The sequence below is a fragment of the Melopsittacus undulatus genome, chromosome 7, assembly GCF_012275295.1.
Source record: "Melopsittacus undulatus isolate bMelUnd1 chromosome 7, bMelUnd1.mat.Z, whole genome shotgun sequence".
NCBI lineage: Eukaryota > Metazoa > Chordata > Aves > Psittaciformes > Psittaculidae > Melopsittacus > Melopsittacus undulatus.
In genome coordinates this window covers 8,832,612-8,848,440 of record NC_047533.1, presented here as the reverse complement: position 1 = coordinate 8,848,440, position 15,829 = coordinate 8,832,612, and the positions used below count along the sequence as shown (strand labels likewise).

The 15,829-nt window shown below is 49.2% G+C and overlaps 1 protein-coding gene across 1 annotated transcript in view; it reads right to left on the bottom strand.

Annotated features, from left to right (window-relative positions):
* NAT8L (N-acetyltransferase 8 like) overlaps positions 1 to 15,340 on the bottom strand; it is a 28,016-nt gene extending 12,676 nt beyond the window's left edge. Inside the window, 5 exon segments of the mRNA XM_034064784.1 lie at positions 12,978 to 13,142; positions 14,417 to 14,837; positions 14,839 to 14,985; positions 14,987 to 15,197; positions 15,336 to 15,340. Coding sequence (XP_033920675.1) covers positions 12,978 to 13,142; positions 14,417 to 14,837; positions 14,839 to 14,985; positions 14,987 to 15,197; positions 15,336 to 15,340 — 949 coding nt within the window.
* Between the last annotated feature and the right edge of the window lie 489 nt (positions 15,341 to 15,829).

Below are 15,829 nucleotides of genomic sequence, written 5' to 3'. Positions count from 1 at the left end.
AAGAGTGATGGTGGCACTGGAGCACAGCTCAATCACACTGAGAAGTGTGGGACCAATCCTGTCTGACCTGTTAGTATGAGTCACCCAAGCAAGGGGCCAAACCCATTCCCCTAACCTCTGGGTAAGGACTGAACAGGAGATCTGAAATGATAACAAAGCTGGTAAGGACGATCAGGCTTAGGTCAAGCAGCCAAACCCACAGCCTCCTTGCCCTGCTGCCATTGAGGTAGCACAGCATTCCTGCAGACACATCCTGGCATAGAAGGTAATGGGAAAAATAAAAGCGATTTCCACATGCAGCATGCCGAGAAACAAAGCCTTTTCCTTGGAAAGGGGGTTTGCCATGCACTTCTGACATCCATGGCTAGAGGTAGTGATAAGGCTAAGGCTTTGTTTTATAGCAAATGCAACTCCAAACCCTTATAAATAAGTGAATAAATAACTAGCAAAACTCTCTGTAAGCAAACCTTTCAGGTATTCCCTAAGTGCTTTTAACCCCTCAAACACTCCCTCAAACACCAGAGGTCTTCCTCCATCAGTAACTTTTACCCTACACAACACCAACCAGCCCATCCTCTTCTAGAAGAGCAGGGAAGGAGGCACTCATTTGATCACATAGGACCAGACGCTGAACAGCTTCATTGCACTGCTGTGGGGCTGAACCAGACCCACTGACAGCTGCAGGCACCATCCCACATCTCCAACCCAACCCTCAACCAACTCATAGTGTGGGTGGTGATTCCAATGGTCCAGTAGAATCAGGGGGTACCGCTGTGTTCCCATCCCACCGTGCTGTCCACCTCCCCATGGCCATCCCACTGCAGGCTCCCACTGTAAATTAACAACTTTCCTTTACAAAGCCTCCTTACACCCAGCACACTGCAGTCCCAGCACGATGTCCTAAGCAGTGTGAGCCTCCATCACCACACATCAACCTTTAACTCTCAGCAAACCCATGGTAATGCCCCATGTAAAGCCAGAGCACTGCCATGGCACACAAAAACCACACACCTGGATGTTCGCTGCTGTTAAAGCCAACGTGTTTCTTCATCCCTCCTCTAGTACAGGAAGGCCAATGTGCCTTGGGTACAATTCTACTGAACTCCATAGCTCCAGATTGAAACTAGGACTTTAATGTGGCAGTGTAAGAAAATTCTAGATACATAAATGTACCTGCCAGGCTGGGCACAGACAATGAACCTGGTGTGGATGATGCATTAACAGAAGATGAGAATAACATCTATATAGATCTCTACATTCAATTAAAAATTAAAGAAGAAGAAAAGACAACCCTTTTCCCTGTGTCCAGACTACCGTGGCCCTGATGTCCCTACAAAACCTGATTTGTTTATTCCCACATCTCCTTTGATGACCATCACCACCTTAAGTCTCCACATCCACATGAGTGGGGTTCCTTTGAGCCCCAGCCCCAAAACCAGTCACAGGAGCCAGAGATTTAGAAGAGGTTTGCAAGTTAAATCAGAGTGAGTAGGTAAAGGGCTATGTCTCATTCCATTGGAAGACACGTGGGGAATGAATGAGGTTTGCTCAGAGCTGGTGAAAGCAGGCACTTCCATGCTTATTCACCACACATCTGTGTAAAGGGGATCAACTTACAAACATGAACAGCACCTACAGCAACCAGAGCCAGGAGAGATGCAAACCTACATAGAAGTGCAGTATTTTCAGGATCCATTGGATCTCCCTCACTACAAAGGCACCACTAAACAACACTAAACTCCCATAACTGATGCTAAAACAGGGCAGAATAAGTAAACTAAAAGCAGATTCACAGCTGCAACTCCTCCTTCTGATGCACCAGTTTTCCCTAAAACATCCTAAATTCCCATTGCAGGAAGCTGGTAGCACACACAGCAAACACAAGGTTCACTCCATCACTGCATGTGCTCTCTATGTCACAGGTCTCCTGTAAATGTCAAAAGAGCACTTGCACCCATAACCAAAGGGTGCCCCTGTGCTGAACTCCCAACAAAAGACAAGGGAGTTAAGCCTATGATTACGTTAAAGCAAATGGTCCAGTGAATCTTTAAGCCAAACTGTCCCAGAGCTCAGCCTGTGTCAATGCAGTGTGTGTGTGTGGGCGCTGGTTGGGGTTTTGGGGGGATTTTAGGTTATTTTTTGATTTAACTTAAATCCTCTTTAGCTGCTTGAGTTATCCATGAAAAACATTCCCACTCCAAGAATCCTTGCGGGCACTTTGATGCTTTACAGACTGCTGATGGCTCAACAAACCCCCCTGTAAAACCTGATCATGGCTTATTCCTGAATGAAAATCTGCCCAAGAGGCACATCTTGATGCTATCCCCTAAACATCTGCAGGCTCTGAAATCACACCAGACGTGTATTTTCACAGCCATTAAGTGAATCAAATTGACTTCACAGGCAGCAAAAGACTGAAAAGGTGTTTTACAAATACCCCTTTTACGCAGTTTGGAGTTTTAAAGCATCTCTCATCAACATCCCTTTCATCCAGTAACTCCACTCCTTGCTTCCTCTCTTGAACAAATCCCACCACCAGCGATGTAATTCCAGTAATGAGGACTTCACCAAGATGCTCGGTGCTGTTGAGCAGACAGCAGCCATGTATCTACCACGCTTTTGTTCTTCTGTCTCTAGTCAACCATCATCCAAAATTGCTTACAAATGGCAGGTGCTCCAAGCCAGGGTATTTGCAAAAGCTTCTCTTTGCAGTTCCGCTATTTGACATTATTTTACATTGAAATCACTACAGATTTAGGTCTTCCCTGGATTCCCACGGGAAGTGTTACACAGTGCTTCTGATGCTGTTATCTAGTTCCAGGGAGGATGAACAGATTTGGCACCTCCAAAAAAAGAACAAAAAGCCCTGATCTCAGCAAATGAAATGTGGGGGTTTTTTGCTGTACTGACTGCAGCAACGATTTTATGTATCTTATTAAAATGGGAAGAATGGGGTTTGTAATAAAATGTCATAGCTGAAAAGATCAAATAGTTGTGTCCAGGTACATGTAGGAGTGACGTGGGTCAGATGCTCTAAGGAAGGTGTAAGAAATGCAGTTGTTGCAGCTCATTTGCCTTTAGGCAGAACGTTCTCTCCCCACCACCACCAACACGTGGGCTTGTGCACTGCACTGACGCACTCTCTTCAGCTCAGCAGACACAATATCCTCGTGCTGCTGCCTTCTATTTATTTTCTCATCTTTGTTATTCCGAGTACTCTACCAAAAAGAAAATATTGTGCTCTATTCCATTGTGCTCCCCATGCACAATATCTGAATGGCAAACTGAGAAGATGAAAGTACTTACACAATGAGATTAAGCAAAGCAACAGAGATTTAAAAGCATAACAAGAGGAAGGGGAAGATCAGAGAGGTACAAAGAGGGATGCTGGTGTGGGACCATCACTGCTGGGAAATGCCAGAAGTGATGAATGAAGCAAGAACCAGACCAAACCCACCAGAGGATTCAACACAGGGGTGGACAAGAGAGCTGAGCAGAATTCAAAGGGTAAAAACCAGCATATATTGCTGTTTGACACAAAACTGGACAAGTGGGATAGAGAACTGCTGTGGCAGGGGAAGAAAGAGGGGGATAAAAGGGGAAAGAAATAACTCAAGGAACTACTATTGACCCCCAATAGATGTTATTATCTGATAGCTGTTTAAATGAGTGTTGTCTGGGAGGTGCCCTGAGGAGCCATTCACAGCCAGACAGCTGGTCCATCAACCCTCATTTCAATTAGCAGCCTTAGCACAGAGACCAAGAGCTGCAACCGTACAAAGCAAACAAACTTGCACCTCGGTTTCCAAGTCAGGATTCAGGCACATTGGCAAGAGACAGTGGGAGCAGCTTGTATAGCTATTACTAGTGATCGAGGATAAATCTGGGCAAATAGCTTAAAAATGCAGGTTTGTGAATTCAAAACAATTTACACATTAGTCCTAAATTCACCAATATCTTCCGCTGGGAAAGATGATGCAGAGAGAAGCCAGGCTGGCACTAATCCTGCACACAGCACAGCATCCCCCCAAGGATGCTGTTCCATCCAAGGGGTTGGAACTGGATGATATTAAGGTCCTTTCCAACCCAAATAATTCTATGATTTTCTGCCAGCACACAGCTTGGTCCTACCCAGATGGCAGGGGATGTCCTATCAAGGCTCTACCATAATCAGTTATCCTAAATATATACTTGGGTCTGAGCTTTGCTTCTTAAGGAAGCCTGTAACAGAACCAACAGCTTTGTTTCAGGCTGAGAAAAGTATTACATTCACCACCACACACAGGTTTTTGCTTCTTCATGGTGAAAACGCACAGAATGAGCAGTAAATCAACTTAATATGGATTAAAACCATCTTCCCTTTCATTTTCCAGTTCCTGAACTGAAAAATCCTGTTCTCATAAACCCCTGCATTTTTCAGTTTTGCCACTTGGATAAATCCTAGAAGCAGCACACGAATTTTCAGTGACCAATATTAGCTGCAAGTTATCATTTCAAGCAGCACGTGTTAATGTGCCACTAATGCCTTGTATTCTTCTATCAGCATTTACACTGTTGCAAATCCAATTTTAAATAGTAATATCTCATGTAGGCACTTAAAAATATTCCTGTTATACATATTTCCAGGTTGCTGGTTTGAAAAGCCTCCTTTCACCCGCAGGACTCCCACTTTAATGCAGAATCATGGCTTGGCACTAAACCCATGGGAGTCCTGGGTCTACATTTTAGAGTTATACTGTAAGAAACAGTTTTCACTTCTTGAAAGAAGCACTCGTCAAACAGATATAGAAGACAACAAATGATACCCTAGGTGCTTGCACAAAAAGTGAATTGATTGCTGGGGTCCAAGGGGTCAATAGATGACTTGAATGAATGGCTCAAAGCCATTTGTAACAGATACCTCAGCTTGTACCTGGCTCCAACCAGGCCACTATGAACTAATTGTTGATGCATCCTTAATAAAAAGCATGAGGCTTCTTGGTGATTCCAAAACCCCAGAAGCTAAAAAACCAACCAAACAACCTTATTATTTGGGTTAGAATAGTAGATTTGCAAATGTAAACTAGGCACGGCACCCTGCTCTCCTTGGGTTCCCTTGAAGAACGCTTTCATCAGCCACCTGACAGGAGAAAGAAACCATTCCTCAGCTTCCTACAAGGGGAAAAATATGAAAGGAAAAGAAGACCCCTAAAAATACACTTTGAACCTCCTGTTTTGCTGATGCAGAAAGCTACAAAGACCTGTGCATCCCTTAGCTCCTCACAGAACCAGACACCAGCAACACACACTAAGTCTCTATTTGCTTTAGTCTGGAAGGAGCAGCATCAAGCATATGATGATTTATAACAGATCCCCAGCACTGCATGACCAGAATAAAAGCTATTCTGTGATTCTATGCTCTGCAATACACCAGTAAATGACACTGAGAGCCTCCAGAGCCCACCCAGGGCTTGCAGCCACCTCAAGCCCCACCAGTCATTCCCACCCCAGGTAATTAAATATAACCTGCCTGGATAAGGATTTAAGCTTACAAAAGGCATTTCAGAAATCCACTCTGAAGTCTGGACAGATCTGAAGGTCTGGTCTTGAAAATCAGGCTGTGCATTGAGGGTTTTAGCTAAAAGCTGCTTCTGCAATATATTTAGAGGTCTTAAGGTAGAGAGCAATGACTAATGATGATTTCTGAAGTATTAAGACCCCTGGTTGTGCATGCTGGGAGGGACCATCCTGACCACAGACACTCTAGGATAATCCTAAGAGGCTAAATGTAATACTAAATATAATAATGTGCTTGGAAGTAAGATTTTTCAGTTCATGTTCCCACATCCAAAACTCAAGTGTCAAGAGGGGCTCAAAGCCTTGTACTTTTAAAACCCCTACTACAAGCTACATACCTGACATGGAGCCTAAATTTAGGCAATTATGAAAACCTTAAGCAGGTTTCTCATCTTGGCCATTCCTAAGAAAGAGAAATAAGGAAGAGGAGCCACTGAAAACCCTTTAGAAGAGTAATCAATTTGCACTTAAACTTGTGGAAAAGATCCTTTTTAGTTATAACCAATTGCAACAAGCAGAGAAAACATTCAAAATGGTACTGAAAGCCTTAAAAAACCCCAGAGCACCTGATGTTCCAGCCCCCTTCATGTTCATATGGCTTGTGTTTGCTTGTCTGGAGAAGTTAACTGTGCCTGTAACACTACTGATGTTCAATTTACACAACTTATTACTTCTTGTATTGAAGATTAATGAACAGCACTTGCACGTACTGGGGTTTATAAACACCTGCAGGCAGAGCTTATGCTCAGAAGCATCGTACCCACCCAGATGGATACAACTCAAATGCTGCTGCTCTAACTGACAGTCATGTCAATTAGGGACTACCTTTGGAGAGAAGTTTTCAATGCGTGGAGAAAAAATGAGTATTGCTCTGCAAAATTTACTATAAAATCTATTTTCATCTAATTTTGACATGGGACCGCGCCAGCACTCGTGGGAGAGCTATTTTTGTCCTATGCACGTTGAGGAATGAGTTTGTGCATATGTTCCTACTCCAAGGATAAATACATAGGAGGGGGGAAGGCTGCAGTGGCTTGCCCATGAACACACTCATACCATGTGCATGGATGACATAGCCCTGAATCCACAGGCTGCTCGCTCATCAGACAGCTGCAGCTTTCCCACATGCCAGCCCTTGGCTGACAGCACCGCTGTTCTACCCTGCACTGCCTGAACCCCAAATGTGGAAAAAACACTGAATAACAAAGAGTTTGTGGGCAGAAGGACCCTGCAGGCACTCAGTGAGGTTGAGCAGAACTGACCCTCATGGCTCAGCACTTCTGGCACTTCTTACCCAAGGAAGTGGTGAATGCTCCACCCCCAGCAGTGCTCAAGGCCAGGCTGGACAGAGCTTTGGGTGACATGGTTTAGTGTGAGGTGTCCCTGCCTGTGGTAGCAGGGTGGAACTGGGTGATCTTAAGGTCCTTTCCAACCCAAACCATTCTGTGATTCTGTGGGAGACCTCAGCTCTATCCCCTGCAGATCTACCCAGAGCTTACCCGCACAGGTACAGTGTTGGGTGGCCTTCAGCTCACCCATGCTGCCGGCACTGGGGAGAGCCCTTGCTCAGCTCTGGGAACACGGCATGGAGGGTAGGAGGGATGGTGTGATCTGGTGCTGGCACTGGCAGTGTTGTGCTGTGCTCACTGTGCCCTTGCTAAGCACTTGCAGCATGGGGCTGCCTCCAGATGCAAAAAGCCAAGGCTCCTCTGCAGCAAAGCAAGACAGCCAGGAGTGATGGAGTGCACACTACTGTATCAGAGGAGGTGGGTTTTGGGAGAGGCAACCTAACTTTAAAGACATTTTACATAATTCAAATAAAACCAAAATAAAACTAATGCTGGACAAAGCATATCCCTAACATTTGGCAACATGAGGTGTTTTTCCTATTGCTTCCCAACAAACTGCACTGGAGATGAGAAATGCCAAACCAGGCAGCAGCTCCAGTGCTAAGTAATCAAAACTCAAAAGCAACATTGGTAAGCACAGTACCCCGACCATTCCCCTCAAATACTTTCAGACAGAATACCTCCCACTGTAAACACGCCAACAGTCTCTAACCCTAACCCTGCAGGATCTCTCCCATATGAAGATCTCAGCCCTTGAAGCACCTTCACTGAATTGCAGAGACATCAGCACCTGAACTGCTCAAGGGAGAGACCCTGCACTGCCTGAGGATGAGACCTGACCTCAGTTCTCAGTTGTGTGGAGCAGAGCTGGGAGACACCGAGGTGGAGATAAGGACACAGCCCCTCCCCTGGGGTTTCTGGCTCCAACTTCTCACCACCCTACACCGTGTGTGAGGAGAGGCACGCACAAAAACCCCAATACACGCGGGTGAGCGCAGGGGTTTGGCAGATACATGAGGTCAGGGCACTGCATAAGCCAGCAAGAAATGCTGAAGATAGGGATGCTTGGGATTCCAGCTGCCTCTGGGCACCGCGAGCGGGGCTGGGCTCTCCAAAAACACATTCCTGCACTGGGAAGCAGCAGCCCTGAGCCCTCTCCCGGCCTCAGGTAACCAAGCCCTTTCTTTGCTGCTCTATTCTTTCCAAACAATGTTATCGCTTGGCAGCGGTGCTCCTGCTTATCTGGCAGCTTGAGCATTACCCAGAATGTGGAGAAACTGGGCTCGGTCTTGGGGAGAAACCCCCCAGGCTTGCAAAGGGTCTGGGCATGGCAGAGGAGCCACAGCTCCCATGCTGAGGACCTCCTCCCAAGGTGGCCCCTGTATTTTCCCTGCACCCCAAACCTCACTGCTGTGCATCCCATAGCCCCCAGTGCTCGGCACTCAGTGAGCAGGGTTAACTGGAAACTAAGTTCAGCTCCTCTGGTGTCAAACCTGCTGCAAATGGCCTGGTCCAAAAGCATAATTAAAAACAGATAAAGGTCTCACTGAAGGCCAGGAACACCTCAAAAAGAGCAAGCGGCAAACAGGCAATCACCTCCTCACAACCCAGCTCTGGCCCCACCTCAACTGGTATCCTTCTGGCAGAAGGATGTGATCCTAAAACCTCTGCCAAGAAGGGCAGGACATCCTTTGGGCTCAGCTGAGGAATGCGCCATCCAGGAGCAGCAGGAATTGAACCCGAATGAGCCATCCCCCCATAGCCACCTCCCAGTGCCATGGGTTAGTGGTGGACTTGGCCGTGCTGGGGCAACAGTTGGACTTGATGATCTTAAAGGTCTTTTCCATTCATAGCTGGTGCTATGAATCCTTAAGGCCCCATCACCCAGGGAGGTTGGGATCTCAGCACAGGCTCTTCATCTGCACCCTCATGTTCTGGGGAACAAAAGGCAACAGGATGGGGAGGCTCTGCTCACCCCTGGATAGAGGCAGGAGAGCAGAGGTGCATGTCCAATCATAGCATAAGGCAACCAGAGGCATCCTGTCACTCCAAGAGGAAGAGCTGATGTGCAGGCACTGCTGAAAACCACAGCTCTAAGCGTGCTGTGATTAATGTGACCTGACACTTCCTGCAGCGGACACTTGGGCTTCATCTGCTGCATTACCCAAGGCAGATGCCCTCAAGACTCCACCAGGTCCTGCAGCCACAGCGCTCCAGGTTGCCCAGCTGCGCTGCCTGTCCCTCCTGCCCTGCAGCACTGAGCATTGCAATGCAATCACACAGCTAACCTCTAGTGCCCAAAACCATGGGGAAAGGCCAGCTCCCATAAGCACGAACCCAACACGTGTGCACACTCCTCAGCAGGCCCTGCTGGGACAGCTGGCAGCAAAGATAACACTGCAAGCCACAAAGAAAGCCCTGCTGGTTCAACAGCTAAAGCCCAGTCTCTGCTCATTTCAGAGCAGCAGGTTCACATTGGAGGGAAGGAGTCCTGGTTTCCATCACCCTCCAGCAGAGACCTCAGCCTCACAAGAATCTCTCCAACACACCACCAGCCACTGCAGTATATGTATACACAACACAACTAACAGGGACAGAAGCTTGAAGAGACACTGTGGAACTGATTAGTCGTCAAATTCATCACACCATAAAAGAAGCTCCAGCTGTGCTTCTCTTATTTGCGTAGAGAAATGCAAGAGGCAGTGCTCTATTTAAAATTAATTCCTTCTTTTTTTCTCTGTTTACTAGAGCCCAAGTTATTCTGGTTGACAATTAAGCCCATTATCCAACTCCTTTCTTTTCCACCGCTCCTGTGCCCAAAAAGGAAAATCCCTATAAGTGCTATTTTAAATGGAAAACTGCAAGTTTACAGAGAGCTCAGGGAGATGTTTGAACCATTCAGCCTCCTGGTTTAAGACGTCAGCACAGGACTCAACACAAGCAATACCTTTCAAATCAACAGCAATTTCAAGTCACCCCTGCTGCATACAAGCTCAGAATCAAGAGCTGGCCTAAATGTTCTGCCAGACCCTTGGCTTAGGTGTAGGAGGGCAAGAGGAAACAAAGACACAGATTTTGGCTGGTGTAGTTGTGCAGAACCACTGTCAGCACATAGTTCTCAGTTCATACAAAGCCCAGTGGAGGAAATTTAAAACAATAACTTGGAGGCCAGAGGAGCAGAAAGCTGCAGAAACACTGTAATATGATGTAACCCATGGGACTGTTCAACACTCGGCATTAAGCTGGGTGCTTGCAGTATCCCTTGCAAATCAGGTCTTTTTGGTTTGGTTTTAAAGCCAAGCCACAGTTTTAGCAGGTGCTTTGGCAAAACCACCAAGAATGATCCTTTCTAATACTTAAAGTGCTCCCTCACTGTACATGCCTGCCTTGCCAGGGGCTATTTGTTATAGATGCTCTGTACAATGGTACCCAACCCAGGATACCACAGGGAGCCCACTGCAAACAGGTTTTTATACCCAGGTACCACAGATTGTAAGAACAAAACCTCAGCAAAGCCACAACCAACATCAAGATCTGAGACCTTAAAACCTCATCCCAGTTTAAGCTTTGTGTTCATCACCCTAAGAAACAAGAATTCATAAGCCACCCAAAAAAACCCACTTTCTTCCTCTATTTTCCATGTTGGAAAAACAACATTCAAGCAGGTAAACAAGGATTCTCCAGAAGGAGCAAACAGCTGCCTGTTGTGCTCCCAGCCAAAGCCAGGCTCGGATGCAGTTACATCAGGTTGGGTTTTAACTCATCTAGTCAAGCTCTGACCATCTCCAGCCTCTCTGGGCCCCTGCTCCCACATCAAATTACCCTCACTGTGGCCATTTCTTCTCTAACACCTCATTGAGAAAGCTCTCACTAATATCTGAGCTGAAGCATTACACAGGACAAGGAGCCCTCCTCATTCCCATTGCATGTGTTTCTGCCTGTGTGCTAATTTGTAAACTAGACAAATAAAGACAAACTTGGAGCTGTAAGTTGTTTTATTGCCATCTTTCTGTCCTTTGGGCAGGATGGGCAGTGCCGATATGGCGCATCACTGCCTGTCTCCGTACACTCAGCCGGACAATGCAAGCCAGACAGCCTCTGAAGCACACAAAACTCCAGGCTGTTCCAAGATAACTGCATTTATACCATTGTCTTACAGGGAAGAAACCAGCAACTGTATTTTTGGATGCAACAGGAGAAAAACACTGGCTTCATGCCTATACCAAATAGCACCACACGGCTTTACGGCACATGGACAGACATCACTGGCAGTGCCAGTCCCAACCCACAGACACCCTTCTCTTCCCCAGAGTCTCTTTGGTTTTTATCTAATTATGACTCAGACAACCTGCTTAACACCAAGAACCTTAAACAAGCACCACCAACCCCATAAATCTGTGTTTTATGGCATGGCAGAAACCTAATTACACACAATTAAATTATGTCAAAAATTAAAGCCCACACATTTGCTCTAAAATTGATATTAGTCCTTTTAGGTACCAAATAAAAGCAATGCTAGCATTTCAAAGATGTGTTGGCAACACTGCTGAACCAGATTATGTTACTGACACTAAACAAATTGAGGGCATTGCTCTTCCTCTGAGACCCTTTATTATATATATATATATATAGCATTCATATATATATATATATAATTTTAAATAGAAACACTTTGATCCATGCCCTGAATCGTGACCACACAAGTCCTAAGCACTAATCAGTGATGCAGCTCAAACACCTAGTGACTCCACAGTACACGTTCTTGTTCCACTGGAGTCCCCTGCTACATTATCCAGCATAATGCATTGTTGAACCTCAGAGGCTTGGAAATGTTTTGCTTAGGAGACCTTTCATTTTTGCAACACCACCTTCAATGGAGGTTTTTAAATACAAGTCACACATCAATTTTTCCAAGAACAAGCACTGTAAATGAAACACAACCCATGTGTAAGATGGGAGGAGACCTGTACAAGATATGCACTATGATGGGAAATGAAATCTAAAGTAAGCACATCTAGCCTTCAGGGATTTTCATTACAGGAGGAACACTGTAGAAGTGAAGGGAAGTTTTTGGCTATAGTATTGATTCCCATGAATCCTCTAAAAGTGCCCAGGATGAGGTCAGTCACACACAGGGAACAGCAATGACACAGTGAAAAGATGGTTACATGGGAAAATGACGGAGTAGGTACCCCAAGAAGATGGAGCTAACCAGGATATTGGCATTGCCTTGCTCTCCCAGCTCACTGCTTGTGCTATGTGACCACCAAACCTCAAACCCCAAGCGACTGCCCAGTCATCCCCTTGCTCTTGTCCTCAACATGGATGTGTGCCTACAAGAAGGGAAACAGCACCTGACAAGTTCTAAAGGGCCTTTTTCTTTTTAAAATCATTGTGTAAGCGTTCTTTTACAGCTGAACAGCCAAATATTATCAGTGGATACTCCACTTTTAATTACATGCATAAATCTAATAAATGGGTGAACGTGTATTATATCAAACCCAGGCAGCATCCCTTTACATACCTGATCTGTGCCTCTTCCAGAACACTTAAGGCATGTTCTTCTTGCATAACACAGGGAAATGGGAACAATAACTAAAATAGGTTCCTCTATGCATTTTGGCTAAAAGGCCTTTCATCATCCCCTCCTCCCACTCAGAGCTAATACCAAGTGTGAGAGGCAAAGAAATACCAAGCACAGGATATAAAGACTGGGTCGGACTGGGGCTGGGGTAAATAAACCACATCACCCAGCCCCAGCATCCCCCAGCACCTACATCCTGGTCCCCACAGACAGGCTGTGGGACCCTGGAGCGCTGCGCTCCGGGGTGGATGGAGGCTGCCTTGGATGACTAGACATCTTTGAAGGGAGAAGGGGAAAAACCAACCCAAAAAACCCAAACCAAAAGCAGAGGTATCTGTGTGTCTGATATGGCTAAAGAGCTGCATTCTGGCGACTTTTGAGCTTGCTCAGTGCTGCTGACAGGAGGAAAAGGCACCAGCAGCAGGGAGCAGCCATGTTCCCGGAGGAGCAGGGCTGGGAGCAGGCTCCCTCTGGGAATTCGTACTCACCTGGCGGTTTCATGTAATATTGCTCAATATCGGACATGTCTGTATGCAGCGCACAATCGAGATAGTGCAGGATAACTTTTCTACTGAAGTAGTACCTCATGCCCATCAGAAAGATGGGCAAGCAGCAGGTCAGCAGGAAGGACTTGGTCACAACAAAGCATATTACTATGGAGATAAGGAAGAGAAATAAACGATACCTGTCAGAAAAGAGAATTTAGTGTTGATTTCGGAATACAAACTCATTACACAAAATAAATCAAAAACCAAAAAGAAAACAAGCACAGACAAAACATACATTTGCAGTACACACACAATTCAGGCTCTCGAGATTATCGTGTTAAGGGACACACCAAGATAACCCCGGAGAAGTTTATGGGGTGTCTGGAGAGAGCCAGTGGGGAGGACGCCACTATAGCACGGCATATCCCACCAAGCCTCCCCAGTGAGACAACGGTGGGGACACCAGGGAGCCCCCAAGCCCCGCTCTGCTCTCCCCGGCCGGGATGGAAAAGCCACGCTGCGGGCACGCCGCTCCGCAGCCATGTGTGTGTCACTGCGGCAGTACTATTTCCATCACACAGCCGCGATGCCGGCGTGCTGTCGTAGACCTCGGGGGCTTCTGTGGATGCCCCCTGGGATGGCAGCTCCCCCCGGCACTGCCCCTGCCCCCACAGAGTCCCCCTGCACCCCAACTGCTTGCTCTTGGGGGTGGGGAACCCCTCTAGCACAGGGCCCTGTCGTCCCCCCAGGCTGAAGCATGAGAGTGCAACCTGCCTGTAACCACCAAGGGCAGGAGAAACCAGCCCAAAGCTTGCTCGGGGAGGCGGCGTGGGGGGGACACATCATTGCTAATTATTAGCACGGGTCACACTGTTATGTGCGGGGTGGGGGTCACCTTGCAGGCGCTGTTTTGAGGATGCAGCTCTGGGAGGTGACACCCCCCCCCCGGTTCGGCCCTGTTTCAAGGGTCACCCCCTCATCACACTGTGGGGGGCTCCGCCGGCGGCCACCGCCGTCTCCAGGCAACGCCGGAACGCGGCGGCCCCCCCCGCCTCCGCTCCCCTCCACCGCACCCCTCCTCGCATCCCACCCGCCTTTCCCCAGGCCTGGAATGACAGGAAGGACTCAACCCTCGGCCCGCGCAACTTACGCGGCAGCTCCCCCGCTTCCCAAACCCGCGCAGGGTCGCGCATCCCCAGCGGCGCAGCCCCCCCCCCCCACCTCCCGCCGCAGCGCTGCGGATCCGCGGCCGCTCCGCACGATGCTGCGGCGCTCCCCAGGCCGCTCCGCCGCAGCGCCTGGGGCTGCAGTTCCGTGTATCCCCGTTCCCCCCCCCCCCCCCCCCCCCCCGGCTCCTGCCGTCCCTCCGATCACATCGTGCAGACCCCGGAGGGGTAAAACCCCTTGGCCCCCTCCCCCAAAAGGGATGAGGTACTCACCGGCCAGCAGTCCGTAGAGCAGCTGGGTGAGGGGCTGCTGCTTCAGCCCCCTGAACGCCGTGTTGGGGATCCGCTCCATGATCCCCTCGTAAAATATGCGGCGCACCACCTCCTGCTCGGAGGGATGGAATTCGCGGATATAGACATTGTCGCGCTTGGGATCCTCTTTTGGGGAGCTGAGGGTTGGCGGAGGGGAGGAAGGGGAGCCCGCCAGAGAGGGCCACATTTGGGAGGAGGAAACAATGATCGTGTCTTTTTTAGATCCCGGGATTGATTCATGATCTTCCGCCACAATCTTGGTCTCACAAACCATCTTGGGAGACAGACAATGCATGCAAACCGGCCGCGGGGAGGGGGCGGAGGAGAAAAACGGGAACGGGGAGGGGGGAATAGCAAAAAATTAACTAAAACCGATTAAATCACCAAAAGAAAAGGAAAAGGGGAGGGGGAAGGAGCGGGCGCGGAGCAGGACGGAGACCCGCCGGGCAGCGGCTGCGCGGGGCGCGGAGCTGCGCGGCCGGGCGGGACGGGAGAAAGGAACTCCGCTGCATTTTGGAGAGACATTTATAGTGCGGGGGGGGCCGAGGGTCCCCGGGGTCCTAGCGCCCCCCGCATTGGCTGCCCGGGGTCGACATGTGATCGGGGGGGGCGGGACGCGGCCCCTCCTCTTCCCCGTCTCCATCCCCATCCCTTATCTCTATCGCCATCCCCGCACCGCCCCTTGCAAATTACTACGGCGCGGGGGGCGGCAGCGCGGCTGCCCGTCCCCACCGGTGTGTGCCTGTGTCTATATATTTATATCCAGCGCAAGCACCATGCACCCGGCAGCTTCTGGAACACTCGGTGCGGGTGCGCAGCGCTGCGCGGGGCGCGGAGCCGGGGTTTGGGGGGGCCGGACCGGGCGTCCCTTGCACCGCACCGCATCCCGGCGGGCTGCGGCGGGGGCCGCTCCGTGGTGAGTCATTCACCGCGGGGTGCGAAGTGGCGCTCCGGCCCTGGGAATACTGCGGGATGAGGGAGCAACCCGAACAAATCCCTCTCCCCATGCATCAGCTTCCCCCGGTCGGGAACTTTTCCTTCTGTGCCTACGGCGCTGCGCGGGGCGGAGAGAAGAGACGGGGTTGGGGGGGGGATGCGCAGGGAGGAGGAAGGACGGGCTCCTCCTCCTCGCAGGACCCGAAAAGCTTCGGCCTCTCCCGGTTGGAACCGGCCGGCATCTGCCCGAGGCATGCGCTGTGCGCGGCCGGTGCAGGGACGGGGCGGAGGCGCGGGGAGCCGGACCCCTTCGTGCGGGCTGCGTCCCCCGACAGCTTCATCTGTGCGCCCTTCAGGCGGCAGCCACCACTGTGGGGTGCGGCTTGCGACCCCCTCAGCTTCTCCTGTGCACCCCCTGCACTGTTCAGCTCCGCCTGC